Source organism: Girardinichthys multiradiatus, chromosome 13 (genome assembly GCF_021462225.1).
Source record: "Girardinichthys multiradiatus isolate DD_20200921_A chromosome 13, DD_fGirMul_XY1, whole genome shotgun sequence".
Lineage (NCBI taxonomy): Eukaryota > Metazoa > Chordata > Actinopteri > Cyprinodontiformes > Goodeidae > Girardinichthys > Girardinichthys multiradiatus.
The window spans coordinates 39,450,792-39,467,928 of NC_061806.1; the positions used below are offsets into that span (position 1 = coordinate 39,450,792).

General features: G+C 37.9%; 1 protein-coding gene across 1 annotated transcript in view; it reads right to left on the reverse strand.

Moving 5' to 3' along the window:
• The window catches only part of cdcp1b (CUB domain containing protein 1b), a 28,939-nt gene that overhangs the window by 11,459 nt on the left and 343 nt on the right, over window positions 1–17,137 (reverse strand). Inside the window, exons 3-10 of the mRNA XM_047382861.1 lie at window positions 11,998–12,216; window positions 4,821–5,162; window positions 3,529–3,738; window positions 3,067–3,417; window positions 2,706–2,921; window positions 1,943–2,299; window positions 704–1,063; window positions 405–602 (exon numbers count right to left, since the gene is read on the reverse strand). Coding sequence (XP_047238817.1) covers window positions 405–602; window positions 704–1,063; window positions 1,943–2,299; window positions 2,706–2,921; window positions 3,067–3,417; window positions 3,529–3,738; window positions 4,821–5,162; window positions 11,998–12,216 — 2,253 coding nt within the window. The remainder of the gene's footprint in view (window positions 1–404; window positions 603–703; window positions 1,064–1,942; window positions 2,300–2,705; window positions 2,922–3,066; window positions 3,418–3,528; window positions 3,739–4,820; window positions 5,163–11,997; window positions 12,217–17,137) is intronic.

Consider the following 17,137-nt stretch of genomic DNA (forward strand, 5'->3'; position numbering starts at 1 on the left):
TGGAGGAGGTGTATGGAGAGAGGGACGTCTGGGCGTCTCTGTTGAGTCTGCTGCCCCCGCGACCCGGTCCCGGATAAAGCGGAAGACGACGAGTACGAGGAGTCCCGACCAAGTGCTGCGTGCACATACTGTAATTTACATGGGCATACTGACAGTAGTTTAACAAATACTCTTCCCATCATGTGAATGGGAAGAGTCCAAACTCCTACATCAGAAAGTCAGTTAAACCGTATAAATAATTCACAATTGCTCTCACCACTATTTCTATAAGCTACTTGCAATTGGCAGCCTAATGATACAGACATAAGAGTAGCATCAGTCTTAACATTTGACAGTCTTTAACACTCCTTAGTGACCAGAAACAAAAAGCTCTTCATAAACTTAAAAAAATAAAAATTTTTTACCAATAACTTGGCTTGCAGTCAGGCGAACATCATCCTTTGGACAGTCGAGGAAGGAGAGTTTGGCCGTGGTGCCTTCAGCCACAGTTATGTTCTCTTTCACGACAGAGTTTATACTTATCTCACAAAAAGGGTCAGAACCCACCTTCTCAATCTGCACAGACACTCTCTGGTGTTTGGTTAGATCCAATGTACAGAGAACTAAAAGAAACAAAATACAGTCATTAGATTTCAGAGTACAAAAGAAGCTTCACTTGTTTGTACTAAAGACGAGTCCAAATCGGATTTTTCCCACATCTTACCTGGATGGCCACTTCTCATCACAGAGACTCTGTAGCTCAGGCTGAGTCCCGTTAGCGTCGAGTTTGTTTCGCAGTTAGTTAGCACCAAGTTAAAGTTGCCCTGATAGTGCTGAGGCTGGGGATCCGTCAGTAATCGTTTGGTCACCCTCTTGTCCTCCTGTTGATACTCCACCCCCACTCCACCATTTAGACAGACAGGGGTCGAGTGATCATGGAAGAGAACAGTGTAGTTGTGCATGCCGGGGACGATGAACTCCCACTGGATCTGCTGTTGATCAGGGAAATCCTTGGGATAGTTGGGTGTGATGAAGTCTGTGTCTGATAGGCCTCGTGGTAGATTGACCGTAATTATGGCCACCACTAGAGAAACACAAGCAGATAAGTGGTCAGAAACATGAAAAGTAGGGTTTGAAGCTATTAATACAAGATAGGCTTCAGAAGCACCATTACATCATCCTGACCCACTTTAATGTGTGTTACACATGCAGCACCAAAGGCAACAGCATCAGCAGAGAGAGTGGTCTGGACTAAAGAGTCCCTTGACAAAGCACCTGTAATACCATCTATCTCTGGAAAACACCCTGTAGAACCAACCTCATGACCTGTGATAATATTCATGTCCAGCCAAGCCTTTTCCATGCTCACACTTTCAGGAAGGGATTCAGAGGAGTAACACATCAAAACCAAGTAATAGCTTTTATCCTAAGAAATCAGGATGCTCAAGTCCTCCAAACATCCTTGTCAATAACTCCCAACTGTAGTTAAACTTAAATTGCCATACATGAAAACTGTAGAAATATTTACAGGTTAATGCTTGACATTTCTTCCTGTTAAATAGGTGTTTCTCCTCTCCACTGTCACTACATGCATGTTCAGTATGAGTGGTTGCTGCTAAGTTTCCACCATGCAGTTGACCATCTGCTGTTGCTGCATGCTTGTTTAGGAGTGATTGCTGCAAAGTCAGTAACTCGATGTAATCTGCTAGATTTCCTTTGATAGAAAAAAACTTTTTGTCATGATAAACTGAACTTGACTTGACTAGGTCATTAACTGAATCTGTCAGTGTGTTTGGATTTAATGGACTATATATTTATGTATATAAAATCGGGTTTTTGTGTAAAGTGCATTCGTTTGTAGTGCCGTATAAATATACTGAACTGAGTTAATGAATAAAAATGCTCTGGTGCAATACAAAACAAGCCACATTGTTAAAAAAAACACACAAAAAAAACAACATACTTTTTGTCTCAGGTCCAACATTAAGTTGGAAGTCCACAGGGTCCACCTTCACATTCCCGGGCACCTTCAGGATCAAACGGCCCTTGTAACGAGCCATTATGTTGGTCACGTGGCCACCTTTGCAAAAAGTGCCGATATTTGTTAAGCCCGTGCGCAAAAAGATGACAACAGAATACGTGTGGTCATCTGGACAGGTCTCTCCATTGGGAATCTGTCGCAGTCCCGTTTTTTCAAAGACCATCTGGAAAGCTCGAGTGGCTACAACTTTGAAGTCAAAGACGAAAGTCCGGTTGAAGTCGGGAAAAAACTTCGTCTCGGTGTGGACGGTATTGCCAGAACAGGTTGTCTCTGTGCAGTCTGACGACAAAGCAAACGACAACGATACAAAATATGTTTAATTTGCTTGAATAAAGTTCGATAACGGTAGTAAATTAACTGTTTTTTAACGAGATTAGAGATGGCAGGAGTTTCTACCTGCTTGTCAATGATTCTGTAGACAGGTAGAAAAGGTTGGCTGCAACCATTTTAAAGTCAATGAAAAAATATTTCATAATAAGGACACATACAGGTGCATCTCATACTATATTAACTCCTTACACACAGAGATATATATTTTAGGTGTTTAGTTCTGTTAATTATAATGATTATGGCTTACACATAACAAAAACCCAAAGTTCAGGTCCTCAAAAAGTTAAACAATTGCATATTGAGATGCACCTGTACAATATAACAGCTCAAATCAGAAGTATTTTAATATTCATACCAATTTCTCTGTTTATCTCCACATTGAAGATATTTTGGGGCTGTGGACATGTAAATTCCACTGAAGTGTTGTGAGGATTCTTCAGTCTCCGAATTTGTGGGCTGCAGGTCTGTTGGGATCCCTCAGTTACACAGATTTGACAGTCTGGCTCTTTGGGCCCCCTGCTGATGATGACATTTGTGAAGGGGTCAGAGGTCACAGACATGATTCTTCCAGCTAAAAGAAAACAGAGGCATGTCAGTGATGAATATTAATTTTAAAGTATATTAAAGCAGTTTCAAAGACATATTTTTGACTGCAAAGGATTTTGTTCTTCCAAAATAACATATTTGGTTGTTTTAATGTTTAAATATGTTCTTACTTCTAGGTGATGCTTTTAAACTGAATATAGTCCGGTCCAGTTCTCCTCCTTTTGGCACTTCAACAGTCACAGTCTTTGCTCCGAGCAAGTCAAGTTTAGACTCTGTCCCACCTTTGCAATAACTGCTAGTTTTCAACTCTCTATCACTCCTTGTAGTACTGACCATGTACTGAAAACCATCCTCACAATTCTCTGATGCAGAAATTTGCTTTAGTCCATTCCTAGGAAAGTCTAAAGTTAGAACAGTCCTGTCTGGAACACTAATGTCCCATGTTATGGTTTTTTTGAAGCCCTTGAAGAGCTCCGGATCTACTTCGGCCACAGCAGGGTTGCAGGAAATCTTTGTGCATTCTGCAAGAAAATAGAAAAGAAAAAGTTACTGTAACTAGTTGTTGTTGTTGTTCAACCCAGATGAGCCAAAATAACCAGTTTCATAAAGACAAAGAGATGGGGCATTCTTACCAATTTTTGTTGTCATTTTCATACTGAACACATCTTGAGGTTGGAGGCATCTAAACTCCAAAGGAAGCTTTTCAGCACTTTTTAGTGTCTTTTCTGTTGAGCTGCAGTCAGAACTGGTACCGTCATCGACGCACACTTCACATTCTGTCTGCCCAGGATCCCGGCTCAGGACCACAGTTGAACTGGGACCAATGGTTACAGTCATTCGTTCTTGTAAAAAGATTAGAAAAAAATAAATAGAACAGTCTTAGAGAGAGTATAATTAATCACTTTCTAAACTGTAAAATAGACCCCTAATGATTTAAACCCTATTCTACCGTTCAACTGTTTCACCAAGTCCAATGTGTTGATTGACACACTGGTTGCAAACATAAGTTGATGTTGTCAACAGTTTCTCTAATGTAAACCCTTGCAACCGCTTTTGCTCTCCTCAGTGGTTGTAATCGTGATTATGTGAATTATATTCTGTCTTTATTTGGAGCTGTCATTGCAAACATTAGTTAATGTGAAAAAATATATATTTTTTAAAACACATATAGAAAAGGATTTGAGCTACAACAATCACCTGCAAAACAAGTTTTTCCCATAGTTTCCCACATACTAATCATTATGTACAGCATTGATAACTTGATGGATTTCCGATGGATTTACAGTAATGCTACGTTTAAAGTATGACATTGAAGTTTGTTTACACGGTTCTTGAAATATTACAGCCTAGTAAATCTGCCCAAGTTGTCCTTTGTGGCCATGACATTGCAGTTCAATATATTGTGAAATCTGGGGGTCATAATTTCTTACATGGTATAAGAGAAAACTGGCCCCAACTGGTGATTAGAAAAACAAATTTTCTGAAAAATGTTAATGAAATTATCAATCTAATTAGATTTTAAAAAATTATATTTACCTCCACAGTTTATTAAAATACTCTATGTGAAGGCTCAGAATGTCAAAATAATCAACTCTATCAATTATGATTTAATAACCAAAGTATCCAATACTGTATCATAGCAGCATAAAGGTTTCACTCAATGGTCATTTTATATATAAATTAAACAGAATTCTTTTCATGCATAGGTAGGACATTTGATAAGATTTCTGATAACATATATTTCAGTTTCTCCTGTGACCGTAGCAGACTAGGACAGATAATTTAGCACTGACCATTAAATTCAAATGTATTCAAATGTCCATAGTGCATAGTAAAAAAAGAGATTTCCCTAAGAAGAGTTAGTGAATCAATATTTTAATTAAATATCTTTAAAGAAGAGCTAGAACTGGCAGTCATTTCTTACTTATTGTTTCGGATGAGGCCTGAAACAGTAAAGAGTCCACTTTTGTGTTCGGTTTAGCTTCTAGGGACACCACCCCTTGATTGAACAGCTCAAGTCGCGTCTCAAAACCTCCCCGACAGTACTGAGTTGGATCCTCTTTGTTTGTTCCAGATGTGACCACTGAATACTGCAGTCCCTCTGAGCAAGGCTGTGAAGTCTTGGTCAGTCCATCCCCAAGGACATTCAGACTCACAAGTGTCTTTTCAGGTGCTTTCAGCTTCCAGATGAAGGTTCTGGTGAACTCTGACAGGATGGATGACTGCGCTTCTACCACGTTGGGCTTGCACATCTGCTGCGTACATTCTGTAACGTAGTTTTCAAAGTTGAAAGACATATTTAGTTAAACTCGTTAAATTGTGGTGCTTGGTACTAAAATAGTTTCATTTACTGTCCCACAGGGAGGAAATGGAAGCATGCAGATTCACACAAATATAAAAATATAAACACAAAAAACCAGAGTAAGAGACTACTGTGAGGTCATAACATAAGAAAAATATTACTGTACAGTTATTAAAAATGGCATACTCAGATTGAAAGAAAATGAGCAACTGAATAGATCATATAAAAATCTGCAAATATATGTATGCATGAAAAACAACAACAGTCTATTTACTAGAAATTCAAAAACTGTCCAAATAACAGTAGGATATGTACATGACATGACGACTTTGAATGCATTTAGAGACGAGTATTGAAATTATATCACATTATATCACATTTATACATATTATTCACATTGAAATATTGTTTTTATGTTGTAGATCAACCCAAAGCAGGGTATAACTGTGAAGATGATGGAAAATTAGACATAGTTTTCAAAAACTTTTAACACGTAAAAAAACCAAAACCTGGACATGTGTTTGTTTTCAGCCCCTTTTAAAATTGATTAAAAAAATTATTTACAGTACAACCAAATGCCTTCAGTAATAACATAATTAACAAACGCAGACCACCTGTCGGTAATTTAATCTCAGTATGAATCCAGCTGGTCTCTGAAGGCCTTAGAAGTTTGTTAGAGAACATTAGTGAGTAAACAGCATCATGAAGACCAAGGAACACAGCAGACAGTTCAGGGAGAGAGTTGCAGAAAAGATTAAAGCAAAATGAGGTTATAAAACAATATGCCTTGCTTTGAACATTTCAAGGAGCCCAACCCATCATCTGAAAAAGAAAAGAGTATAGCACAGCTGCAAACCGAACAAATCCTGCACTACTTTGTGTTTATCGATGGAGTAAATCCTACTTAAATGAGTACAGTGGATTCTGTGGTTGTAACGTGACAAAATGTGAAGAAGTTCAAGGTGCATGAAAACTTTTGCAAGACACTATTATAGTTCCCCTTTCCGAAAAGGCTGGCAAAAAAAAAGAAAGTATTTCTACAAAAAGACATGAACTCATGTTAGTTTCACATATGCTGCAAAGTCCAGGCTTGTTCTCTACTTTTCAAGAAACAGCAGAAACAAATGTTCTCCTCTTCCTGTTAACATGACTAAGCCCTCACTGAAATTTCACAGTATTTAGTCTTGTAGTTTTTTAGCATAAGCCTGATTCTAGTGATAATCAAAATGCTTGCAGGCATCTGTTTGCAAGGAATAACTTTTGTTTTTTGCAGGCATTTGCGTGGAAACGTCGACGATTTTTTTCCCCAAACAATACTTTTCCAAAACAAAAAAACAACAGTGTTCAAAATTAAATAAATAAATGAAACATTATGAAATAAGTATCTACATCAATAAATAATAGATAATGATTTAATATGACCATGTAATTGTGAAATAATTGAATGCATATTAAATTCTCAGCTCATTATAAAATATATAATTTTTCATTAAAAATTAGCTTTATAATATGAAATAGGTTTCATATAAAATCTTTACCTAATAACTGAAATTATTGTTGAGGCCATTTTTATGTAATTCCAGCTGTTTTTTTTATTTATTTCAAAATGTCATTTTTTAAAAGTCAGCTTTTATTTTCAAAAGCCAGCTTTTATTTTATAAAAGGTGATTTTTTTTCCCCATGGCCATTTAGTTCATAATGCTACTTTACAACTGAATGACTGTGGGCCAATCAGGGTCAACTGGCTGTACCTGCATCCTCATTGACTGAGCCTCACGTAGTGATTAGTTTCCTGGGTACCTGCTCCCTGAGCAGCTACTGCGCCAGCTCAAGGTTTAGGAAGGATAGTGGAGTTTCTTTAACGTCATTCAGCTCTGGTTACCTCAGCAGATCAAATTGAGGGGAATAATTTATCATATGATGCCATTTTGAGTTGTTTGTATAATATCTTTCAAATGATTGGGATGATAATTAAATAGATAAAAAAATAATCTAAAAAGGAGGAAATCATGAAAATCTCATAAAAATAAACAAGAAAAATAAAACAATTAAATGTGGCTTACTGAACATAAGATCTCTCTCTTCAAAGACATTGCTAGTTAGTGACCTGATTTGTGACAATCAGATTGATTTATTTTGCCTCACAGAAACCTGGCTGCAGCAAGAGGATTATGTTACTATAAATGAGTCAACTCCTACTAATTATTAAAATTTCCACATTCCTCGATATACTGGGACAGTATATCGAGGTTTTCAGAGCTTTTATCTGATTTAGTGTTAAATACAGACAAGGTTATTATAGTGGGGTATTTTAACATTCATGTTGACGCTGAAAGTGATAGCCTAAATATAGCCTTTAATGCCATCTTAGACTCAATTGGCTTTGCTCAAAACATTAACAAACCTACCCACCTTTGTCTTCATTCTCTGGACATTGTGCTGACATATGGTATTGAGTGTAAAGACATAACAATATTTTCTCATAACCCTGTCCTGTCTGCCCATTTCTTAATAACTTTTGAGTTTAATTTAACCAAGTACTCCAAACCTGAAAGAACATTTTATTATAGTAGATCATTATCAGGGGATGCTGTAACAACCTTTAAAGAATCTGTTCCACTTTTAAATTCCTCATTATCACTGAAAAACACAGTGGAGGGCAATAATTTTGTTTCTTCCCCTTCACAAATTGATTCTCTTGTTCATAGTGTTACTTCATCATTGCGTGATGCATTAGACAATGCAGCCCCCTTGAAAAAGAAGGTAATCACTAATAGGAGGCTAGCTCCTTGGTTTAATTCAGAGTTGCGTACTTTAAAGCACAATGTTAGAAAATTGGAGAGAAAATGGCGCTCTACACACCTAGAGGATTCCTACTTAATCTGGAAAAATAGCCTACTGTTGTATAAAAAGACACTTCACCAAGCTAGAACAGCTTATTTCTCATCATTAATAGAAGAGAACAAGAATAATCCTAGGTTTCTCTTTAGTACAGTTGCTAAACTTACACAGAGTCATAGCTCTGTTGAGCCATCCATTCCCTTAGCTCTCAGCAGTCATGACTTTATGGGATTCTTCTTAAATAAAATTGATTCTATTAAAAATAAAATCTTTGACATACTCCCGAAGATGATTACTTCATCCTCAGCAAGTGAGACAACATTGGAAATAACTGTAGAACCTGATCTGTGTTTGGACTGTTTTGATCCTGTGGAGCTTCCTGAGTTATCAGAAATATTAGCTTCATCTAAACCTTTAACTTGTATGTTAGACCCAATCCCAACCAAATTATTTAAGGAAGTGTTTCCTCTGATTACCAGCCCCCTTTTAGATATGATTAATCTATCTTTAGTAAATGGATCAGAACCACAAGCTTTTAAAGGTAGCTGTAATTAAACCTTTACTTAAGAAACCTTCGCTTGATCGAGATGACTTGAAAAATTACAGACCTATATCCAATCTTCCATTCTTATCTAAAATTCTTGAGAAAATAGTTGCTAATCAAATGTGTGAGCATTTATACAGTAATGACCTGTTTGAAGAGTTTCAGTCAGGTTTCAGAGCTCATCATAGCACTGAAACAGCTCTGCTGAAAGTCACTAATGATATTCTTATGGCCTCAGATAATGGACTTGTGTCTGTTCTGGTTCTGTTAGATCTCAGTGCTGCATTTGATCCAGTCGACCATAATATTCTCTTAAAAAGGCTGGAATATGCTGTAGGGATCAGGGGAACAGCGCTAGGCTGGTTTAAATCTTATCTGTCTGACAGATTCCAGTTTGTTCATGTAAATGAAAAATAATCTATAAACTCCAGGGTTAATTGTGGAGTACCACAGGGTTCAGTAATTGGGCCAATTCTCTTTACTATATATATGCTTCCAATAGGTGAAATTATCAGGCAGCATAGGATAAATTTTCACTGTTACGCTGATGACACTCAGCTTTACTTATCCATAAATCCTGATGAGCCCAACCAGTTAGATAGACTACAAGCATGTCTTGAAGACAGAAGACAGAGAAGACAGAAGTTGTTGTCTTTGGACCGGAGTCTTTAAAAAAGAAACTTCTTAGTCAATCACTTAACCTGGATGGCATTAAATTGACCTCTGGCAATAAAGTAAAAAACCTTGGTGTTATTTTTGACCAGGACATGTCATTTAAATCCTATATTAAACAGGTTTCTAGGATTTCCTTCTTTCATCTCCGGAACATTGCCAAAATTAGAAATATCCTGTCCAGGAGTGACGCTGAAAAACTAGTCCATGCATTTGTTACTTCAAGGCTGGACTATTGTAATTCTTTACTATCAGGATGTCCACAAAATGCAGTTAAAAGCCTTCAGCTGATTCAAAATGCTGCAGCAACAGTTCTGATGAAAATTAAAAAGAAAGATTATATTTCTCCTATTTTAGCTTCCCTTCATTGGCTCCCTGTTAAATCCAGAATAGAATTTAAAATTCTCCTCCTCACATATAAAGCCCTTAATGATCTAGCTCCATCATACATCAGGGATCTGATTGGTCCATATGTTCCTAACAGAGCTCTTCGTTCTCAAGACTGCAGGTTTACTGGTGGTTCCTAAAGTCTCTAGGAGAATGGGAGGCAGATCCTTTAGTTATCAGGCTCCTCTCCTGAGGAACCAGCTCCCGGTTTTGGTCCGTGAGGCAGAAACCCTGTCTACTTTTAAGGCTAGACTTAAAACTTTCCTTTTTGATAAAGCTTATAGTTAGAGTGGCTTAGGTTATCCTGAGTTATCTCTGTAGTTATGCTGCTATAGGCTTAGGCTGCTGGAGGTCATAATGATCACTTTCACTCTCTTTGCTACATTCTCATACTACTCTCCAATTTTGCATTATTTGCTGTTATTTCAGCTTTTAACTTTATGTTCTCTCTCTTTTCTCTTCCTAGAAGCTACACCTGGCCTGACTCTGTGTCTACCTGTGACACCTTCATGGAGGGGGACATCGTCCAAGCTTCTGCTGGCAACAACTTAATGCTCACCTTCTACTGATGATACATGTGGCCCTGTCTTTCAGTGTTTAACTCTGTCTCTCTCCTATCGACTGAGCTTTTACTGTGACTAATTATATGTTCTCTCTTTCAGACTCTAACCTTGAAAACTGGCTCAGAGTTTATCTGTTCTTTCTTTCTAGGTGAAACAACTAAAGGAGCTACATCCATAAACATTTACTTTTCCTTCCCATAGAAAGTACTCCTGGATCAGTGCTTCTTTGTTCTCTTTGTGTCTCTGCTCTGTTCTCTCAAACCTCCAGTCGGTCGTGGCAGATGGCTACTCACACTGAGCCTGGTTCTGGTTCTGCTGGAGGTTTCTTCCTGTTGAAAGGGAGTTTTTCCTCTCCACTGTCGCTACATGCATGCTCAGTATGAGGGATTGCTGCAAAGTCAACACCAGTGACTGTCCACTGTTGCTACATGCTCATCCAGGAGGAGTGAATGCTACAAGTCACTGACTGGATGCAATCTGCTGGGTTTCCTTAGATAGAAAACCTTTTTATCCAAATTGAATAAATAATTGAATCTGATTGTACTGTTCAATGGTTAGTTATTAATTGGAATGCGTGTGCCTGAGTTAAAATCTATATGATTCGGTTCAATTGACTTAGCCCATTGTAAAGTTACACACCTTTCACACAATGCAACAGGAAACAACACTCTTCAATTATTTTTACCTCCATCTTCCTCCCTCCTTGTTGGATGGAGTAAGGGGGAGTCAGGTTTAGCCTAAACTGGCTCAGTTATGGTTGAGGTGCAAACACACCCTCCATTTCTGCTACCTGTGCGACCCCCTCCCTTTTCCAATGGTTATAATCAGTTTATTATTTTACTTAGTACCCCTACACATAGCCCATTCTAAAATGGTCAAACTCTAACACTCAGTAGTTTAATCTAACCTCCTCAACAACCCTATACCATTCCAAACCCTTTGTGAAGTGTGCCTTGAGACGACATGTGTTGTGAATTGGCGCTATATAAATAAAACTGAATTGAATTGAAATTGAAAAATAATTGCTCTCCAGAATGTTAGCATCAATGACTCCATTATGGATACCCTAAGAGCCATTGAGCACCGTGTCCGCATGGAAAATGCCGAGCACAGAACTTAAGACTTCAGTGCTGTCTGGCATAACCATCGGGGTTACTGCTGTTATGTTTTCTTTGTCACCCAGCATAGTTCACTGCGGTCCAGTAAGACGACAGTCACACCAGTTGACGTCAGCTCTCTTTTAAAGATTAGCTTCGCGCATACAAGGTGCATTACGGTAATAGAGCAGACCAGACGCCTATCCAGGCAACGGTTGAGAAATTAAGAGGAAAACAGAAAAGTAACCTTCAGGACATTTACATTAATGACATATTTACAACTTTTAATAAAAGCTGGCTTTTAAAAAATGACATTTTGAAATGAAAAAAACTGCTGGAATTACATAAAAATAGCCTCAACAATAATTTCAATTATTAGGTTAAAATTTTATATGAAAATTCTTTTATATTATAAAGCAAATTTTTAATGGAAAATGAAATATATGTTATAATAATGAGCTGAGAATTTAATATGCATTCAATTATTTCACAATTTCATTGTCACATTAAATCATTATCTATAATTTATTGATGTAGATACTTATTTCATAATGTTTCATTTATTTATCTAATTTTGAGCTCTTTGGCGTTCCATACAAATAAGGTTAGAATTTATTTCAATGAAAAGAAAAGAAAAATCAAAACCAGTTTCAGGAGAACAAATAAACGACCAATTAATTTGTGTAGAAACTCACCCAGTACACTGGTAAGTGTCACATTGTATGACTGTTCGATGGGCTTCGAGCAGATAAACTGCAGTTTAACCTCCTCTCCAGGCACTAAAGTAAGAGAAACTTGGCAGGATTTCTGGGTGTCATTATCCCCACTGACTGTGCATACGGTACAATCAGGCAGCTTGCTGGACACTTTGACCTCTAAGCCTTTTTTTGGCAACACCGTGGTCTCAAAGGATGCTGAAGAAAAGAAGCAAACATTACAGAAACTGCTTAAAAACATTCGATTTTTAAAAACATACAGTCATAAATAAGAACAAAGTCAACATACTTGAAAAAGTAACCATTTATTGATCAAAAACTAAACTGAAAAAAGGTGTGTGGAGAACCTTGCTGCTTCCATATAAAAAACAGAATAATTCAAACGAATGGATGTTTAACCTGTTTGCGGATCTGGAGCATACAGTTTGTTAACACAGTGCCAAGCAGGTAAGACATCAGCAATGAGTTTAGGGAAGCAACTGGTAAAGTTTAGATAAGCTTCATTCATTCTTATTTTTATTAATATGAAGCCTTTATCCTTTCATTTGTCGTTAGATTCATTTTTCTTTCATCTAGTAATTTACTCTGACCTTTCTGTTTGGATCTCTGAGTCAGTAAAATAATTTAGATTCAACCCTGAGCTTAATTTTAGACTATTAGATATTTATTATATAACACAAGACCGGATTTAGTCAATCAGGCGTACAGTATTTTTTAAAAAAAACATTACAGCAGATAGAGAAAACAATAGGCAGCAATATGGTTAAAACCAAACACACCCCTGGTGGAGGTGTGATCATTCAGTGCAGCCATAGGATATAAGTCATAGAAGGTCCTCACCCAATCCTTAAGCAGGAGGTTCATTTTAGCCACTTATATACAGGATCTTGGTCTTTCATCCATTTCTCAAGACTTTAGTTGGGGAGGGGGCATAGATGGGCCCGTAAATTGAGAGCATTGCTTTTTGGCTCAGTTCTTTCTTCACCAAGGCAGACCGGAGCAATGCCTGCATCACTGCAGACAAAGCCCCAATCCATCTATTCATCTCCTGCTTCATCCTACCATCCCTCCTGAACGAGACACCAAGATACTCCTCCCCTTAAGGCAAACACCAGCCCTAAACTCGGACGAAGCAGTCCACCATTTTTGGGTTGAGAACCAGTTAGAAAAATTAAATAAAGAAGACGTAACCAAGATTAACCCTCAATAACATGGGGACTGATAAAGTTATACAGAAAACAACAGTATCAAGTTATTGCTGCTAAAGGTAGCTCAGCGAGATTGCTGTTGACCCATACGCAAACACTCCTGCCAGGCACACCTATCCTACCGACAAACAATGAACCAGAGCAAATTAATTAAAGTCCAGCAAACCATGAGTCATAGTGAGTGAAGACAATAACTTCTCCATACAAAATGCTATTTGTTCTACTAACAAACTTGCATCTTTTCTAAAGCCAGATAGTTTTATGTGTTAGCAGATCATTTAGCAACCATCTGATGATCAATGCCCTCACATTGTGGGGCATATTTCACAGGAAGTTAATAACATTCCTCTTAGTTCAACTTTGTGTTAACATGAGTGCATTGCATCATGCGCAAAGACTTGTTGGCTGCATAGTCCTCACCTTTTCTTCCATATCCCAGAGGCATTCAGTAGGAATTAAAACTGGGGAGGTACCTTTTTGACTGTGCGGCAGGACTCTGATACTGTACACTTAACACCAAGATGGGTGAAAAACTGGCACGACCATGCAATGTTTACTCCAAGCAGGTTGGATTAATGCCTTACGCTCCAAAGTCCTCTATGGTTTTAGAGGAGGATCCAAACTAGACTTTACCTCCATAGTCAATGACAGTTCCCATGCAAACACGGCAACTTTCCTCACTGCCATTTTACAGCCTGTGTTGGAAATGTTGTCCTTTAAAAAGAAAGACAGCTGTCTGAAAGCAATGCAGGTGTCAGTGCCTTTTGTTGCATTAAATAATGGACATACAGTTCAGACCAAACGTTTGGACACACCTTCTCATTCAAAGAGTTTTCTTTGTTTTCATGACTATGAATATTGTAGCTTCACACTGAAGACATCAAAGCTATGAATTAACACATGTGGAATTATATACTGAACAAAAAAGTGTGAAAAAACTGAAAATATGTCTTATATTCTAGGTTCTTCAAAGTAGCCACCTTTTGCTTTGATTACTGCTCCACACACTCTTGGCATTCTGTTGATGAGCTTCAAGAGGTAGTCACCTGAAATGGTTTTCCAACAGTCTTGAAGGAGTTCCCAGAGATGCTTAGCACTTGTTGGCCCTTTTGCCTTCACTCTGCGGTCCAGCTCACCCCAAACCATCTCGATTGGGTTCAGGTCCGGTGACTGTGGAGGCCAGGTCATCTGGCACAGCACCCCATCACTCTCCTTCTTGGTCAAATAGCCCTTACACAGCCTGGAGGTGTGTTTGGGCTCATTGTCCTGTTGAAAAATACATGATGGTCCAACTAAACGCAAACCGGATGGAACAGCATGCTGCTGCAAGATGCTGTGGTAGCCATGCTGGTTCAGTATGCCTTCAATTTTGAATAAATCCCCAACAGTGTCACCAGCAACGCACCCCCACACCATCACACCTCCTCCTCCATGCTTCACGGTGGGAACCAGGCATGTAGAGTCCATCTGTTCACCTCTTCTGCGCCGCACAAAGACACGGTGGTTGGAACCAAAGATCTCAAACTTGGACTCATCAGACCAAAGCACAGATTTCCACTGGTTTAATGTCCATTCCTTGTGTTCTTTAGCCCAAACAAGTCTCTTCTGCTTGTTGCCTGTCCTCAGCTGTGTTTCCTAGCAGCTATTTTACCATGAAGGCCTGATTCACACAGTCTCCTCTTAACAGTTGTTCTAGAGATGTGTCTGCTGCTAGAACTCTGTGTGGCATTGACCTGTTCTCTAATCTGAGCTGCTGTTAACCTGCGATTTCTGAGGCTGGTGACTCGGATGAACTTATCATCTGCAGCAGAGGTGACTCTTGGTCTTCTTTTCCTGGGGCGGTCCTCATGTGAGCCAGTTTCTTTGTAGCACTTGATGGTTTTTGCGACTGCACTTGGGGACACTTTCAAAGTTTTCCCAATTGTTCAGACTGACTGACCTTCATTTCTTAAATTAATGATGGCCACTCGTTTTTCTTTACTTAGCTGCTTTTTTCTTGCCATAATACAAATTCTAACAGTCTATTCAGTAGGACTATCAGCTGTGTACTATATCCACCTCCTGCACAACACAACTGATGGTCCCAACCCCATTTATAAGGCTTGAAATCCCACTTATTAAACCTGACAGGGCACACCTGTGATGTGAAAACCATTTCAGGTGACTACCTCTTGAAGCTCATCAACAGAATGCCAAGAGTGGGCGGAGCAGTAATCAAAGCAAAAGGTGGCTACTTTGAAGAACCTAGAATATAAGACATATTTTCAGTTGTTTCACACTTTTTTGTTCAGTATATAATTCCACATGTGTTAATTCATAGTTTTGATGCCTTCAGTGTGAAGCTACAATATTCATAGTCATGAAAATAAAGAAAACTATTTGAATGAGAAGGTGTGTCCCAAACGTATGGTTTGTACTGTATAAAAGAAAAAACAATTACATGTGAAGACCTGCATTGGATTTTTTTATTTATATTTATCATTAAAATTATAAAAATCTCCCAACAGAACAAACTGCAGTTGCTGCAAAGACAATTCAAATCTAACACTGGACATAATAAACGCCCACTAGATTTATGGTTCAGCAGCAGATTGTTGGTCAATCATTCATGAAGCTGGAATCAATCCATGCCTCCAGGAAGGAAGCCCCATTAACGCCTCATAAAACATTGGAAAACAGAAAGCTAAATGTAAGAGCTGAGAGATATTCAACTCACGTTGCCATTATGTATTAGCTTCCATCTGTTTAGTGATTCAGGTCATATATCAGGATGCCTTAATGCCTTTTATGAGCCTCAAATGTCCAGTAACAAATAATGGATCATTCAGGCTGAGCTGATCTCCATTATATGTGACACAAAAAAGTGAGACAAAGCACAATGGTGAAGTAACTGATTTGTACTACACTAAATGGCTATTCCGCTGCATTTAACAAATGTTTGCTACCTTTTATCCAGTCTAAAAAAAATCCAGACTACTTTAAAAGGACTGGATTACTTTATCATCATCATATACTCTATAACATAGTTTGTGAACCTTTATTTAGTTCTTGAAAACTCAAAAAAGTTGATATTTAGACTTTCTTTAGCCTGAAACCACTGTAAATGGGGTCCAAAATGAATAATGTAACACTTTCACAAATGACAATCTGTGTTCTCTATAATTTAGAATAATTCTGCTGACATTTAACCTTTATAGGTGGTCTAACTTTAAATCTGGACCAGGTGAAAGGTGGTCTCAGGCAAAAGGAATTCTTCACAAATATACATTTATTGAATTTAACTTAATAAAGGTTTTGCGAACCATAGGCAGTGTTTTATATTATCCATCATTACTGTTAAATAACTAATAAGGTTTGACTAGGTGGTGTAGCTTCCAACACGTCAAGAAATAAACTGCCTATTCTGTGTTTTTATTCAAATTAAACATGGGTTTCACAAACCAAACCAAGTTTTCCATCATTCATCATTGGAGTAGAATGGTCCTGTAGAGGTTTGATCCATCTAGATGGTGTCGTTTTCGAGCTGGATCCAATTTAATAATTTTTTTAAACTTAAATTGCTCTTTTCAGGTTTCACAAACTGGATAAAGCTCTGAAATCACAACCCGCTTTTAAAATATGTTATAATAATAGAACAGATTAGAAGTAAAGAATAATGTGTTTGAATGATCTGTTTGATTTAAGGCAGTCCAACGTTAAATGCAGCAGAAAGGCCCTTTGGCCAGGGTCGAAACAGAAGCTGCGAATCAAAAGCGAACTTCAGAACCATAAATAAAGCTTTGTCTTGAACTCATGGCCTCTTGCAGTGTGCATATTAAATTTGATCAAATTTAGCTCACTGAAATATTAAAGTATAAGTCTAAACACAAATACAGGTCAAAAACAAACAAATATTTTCAGCTGACAGATGT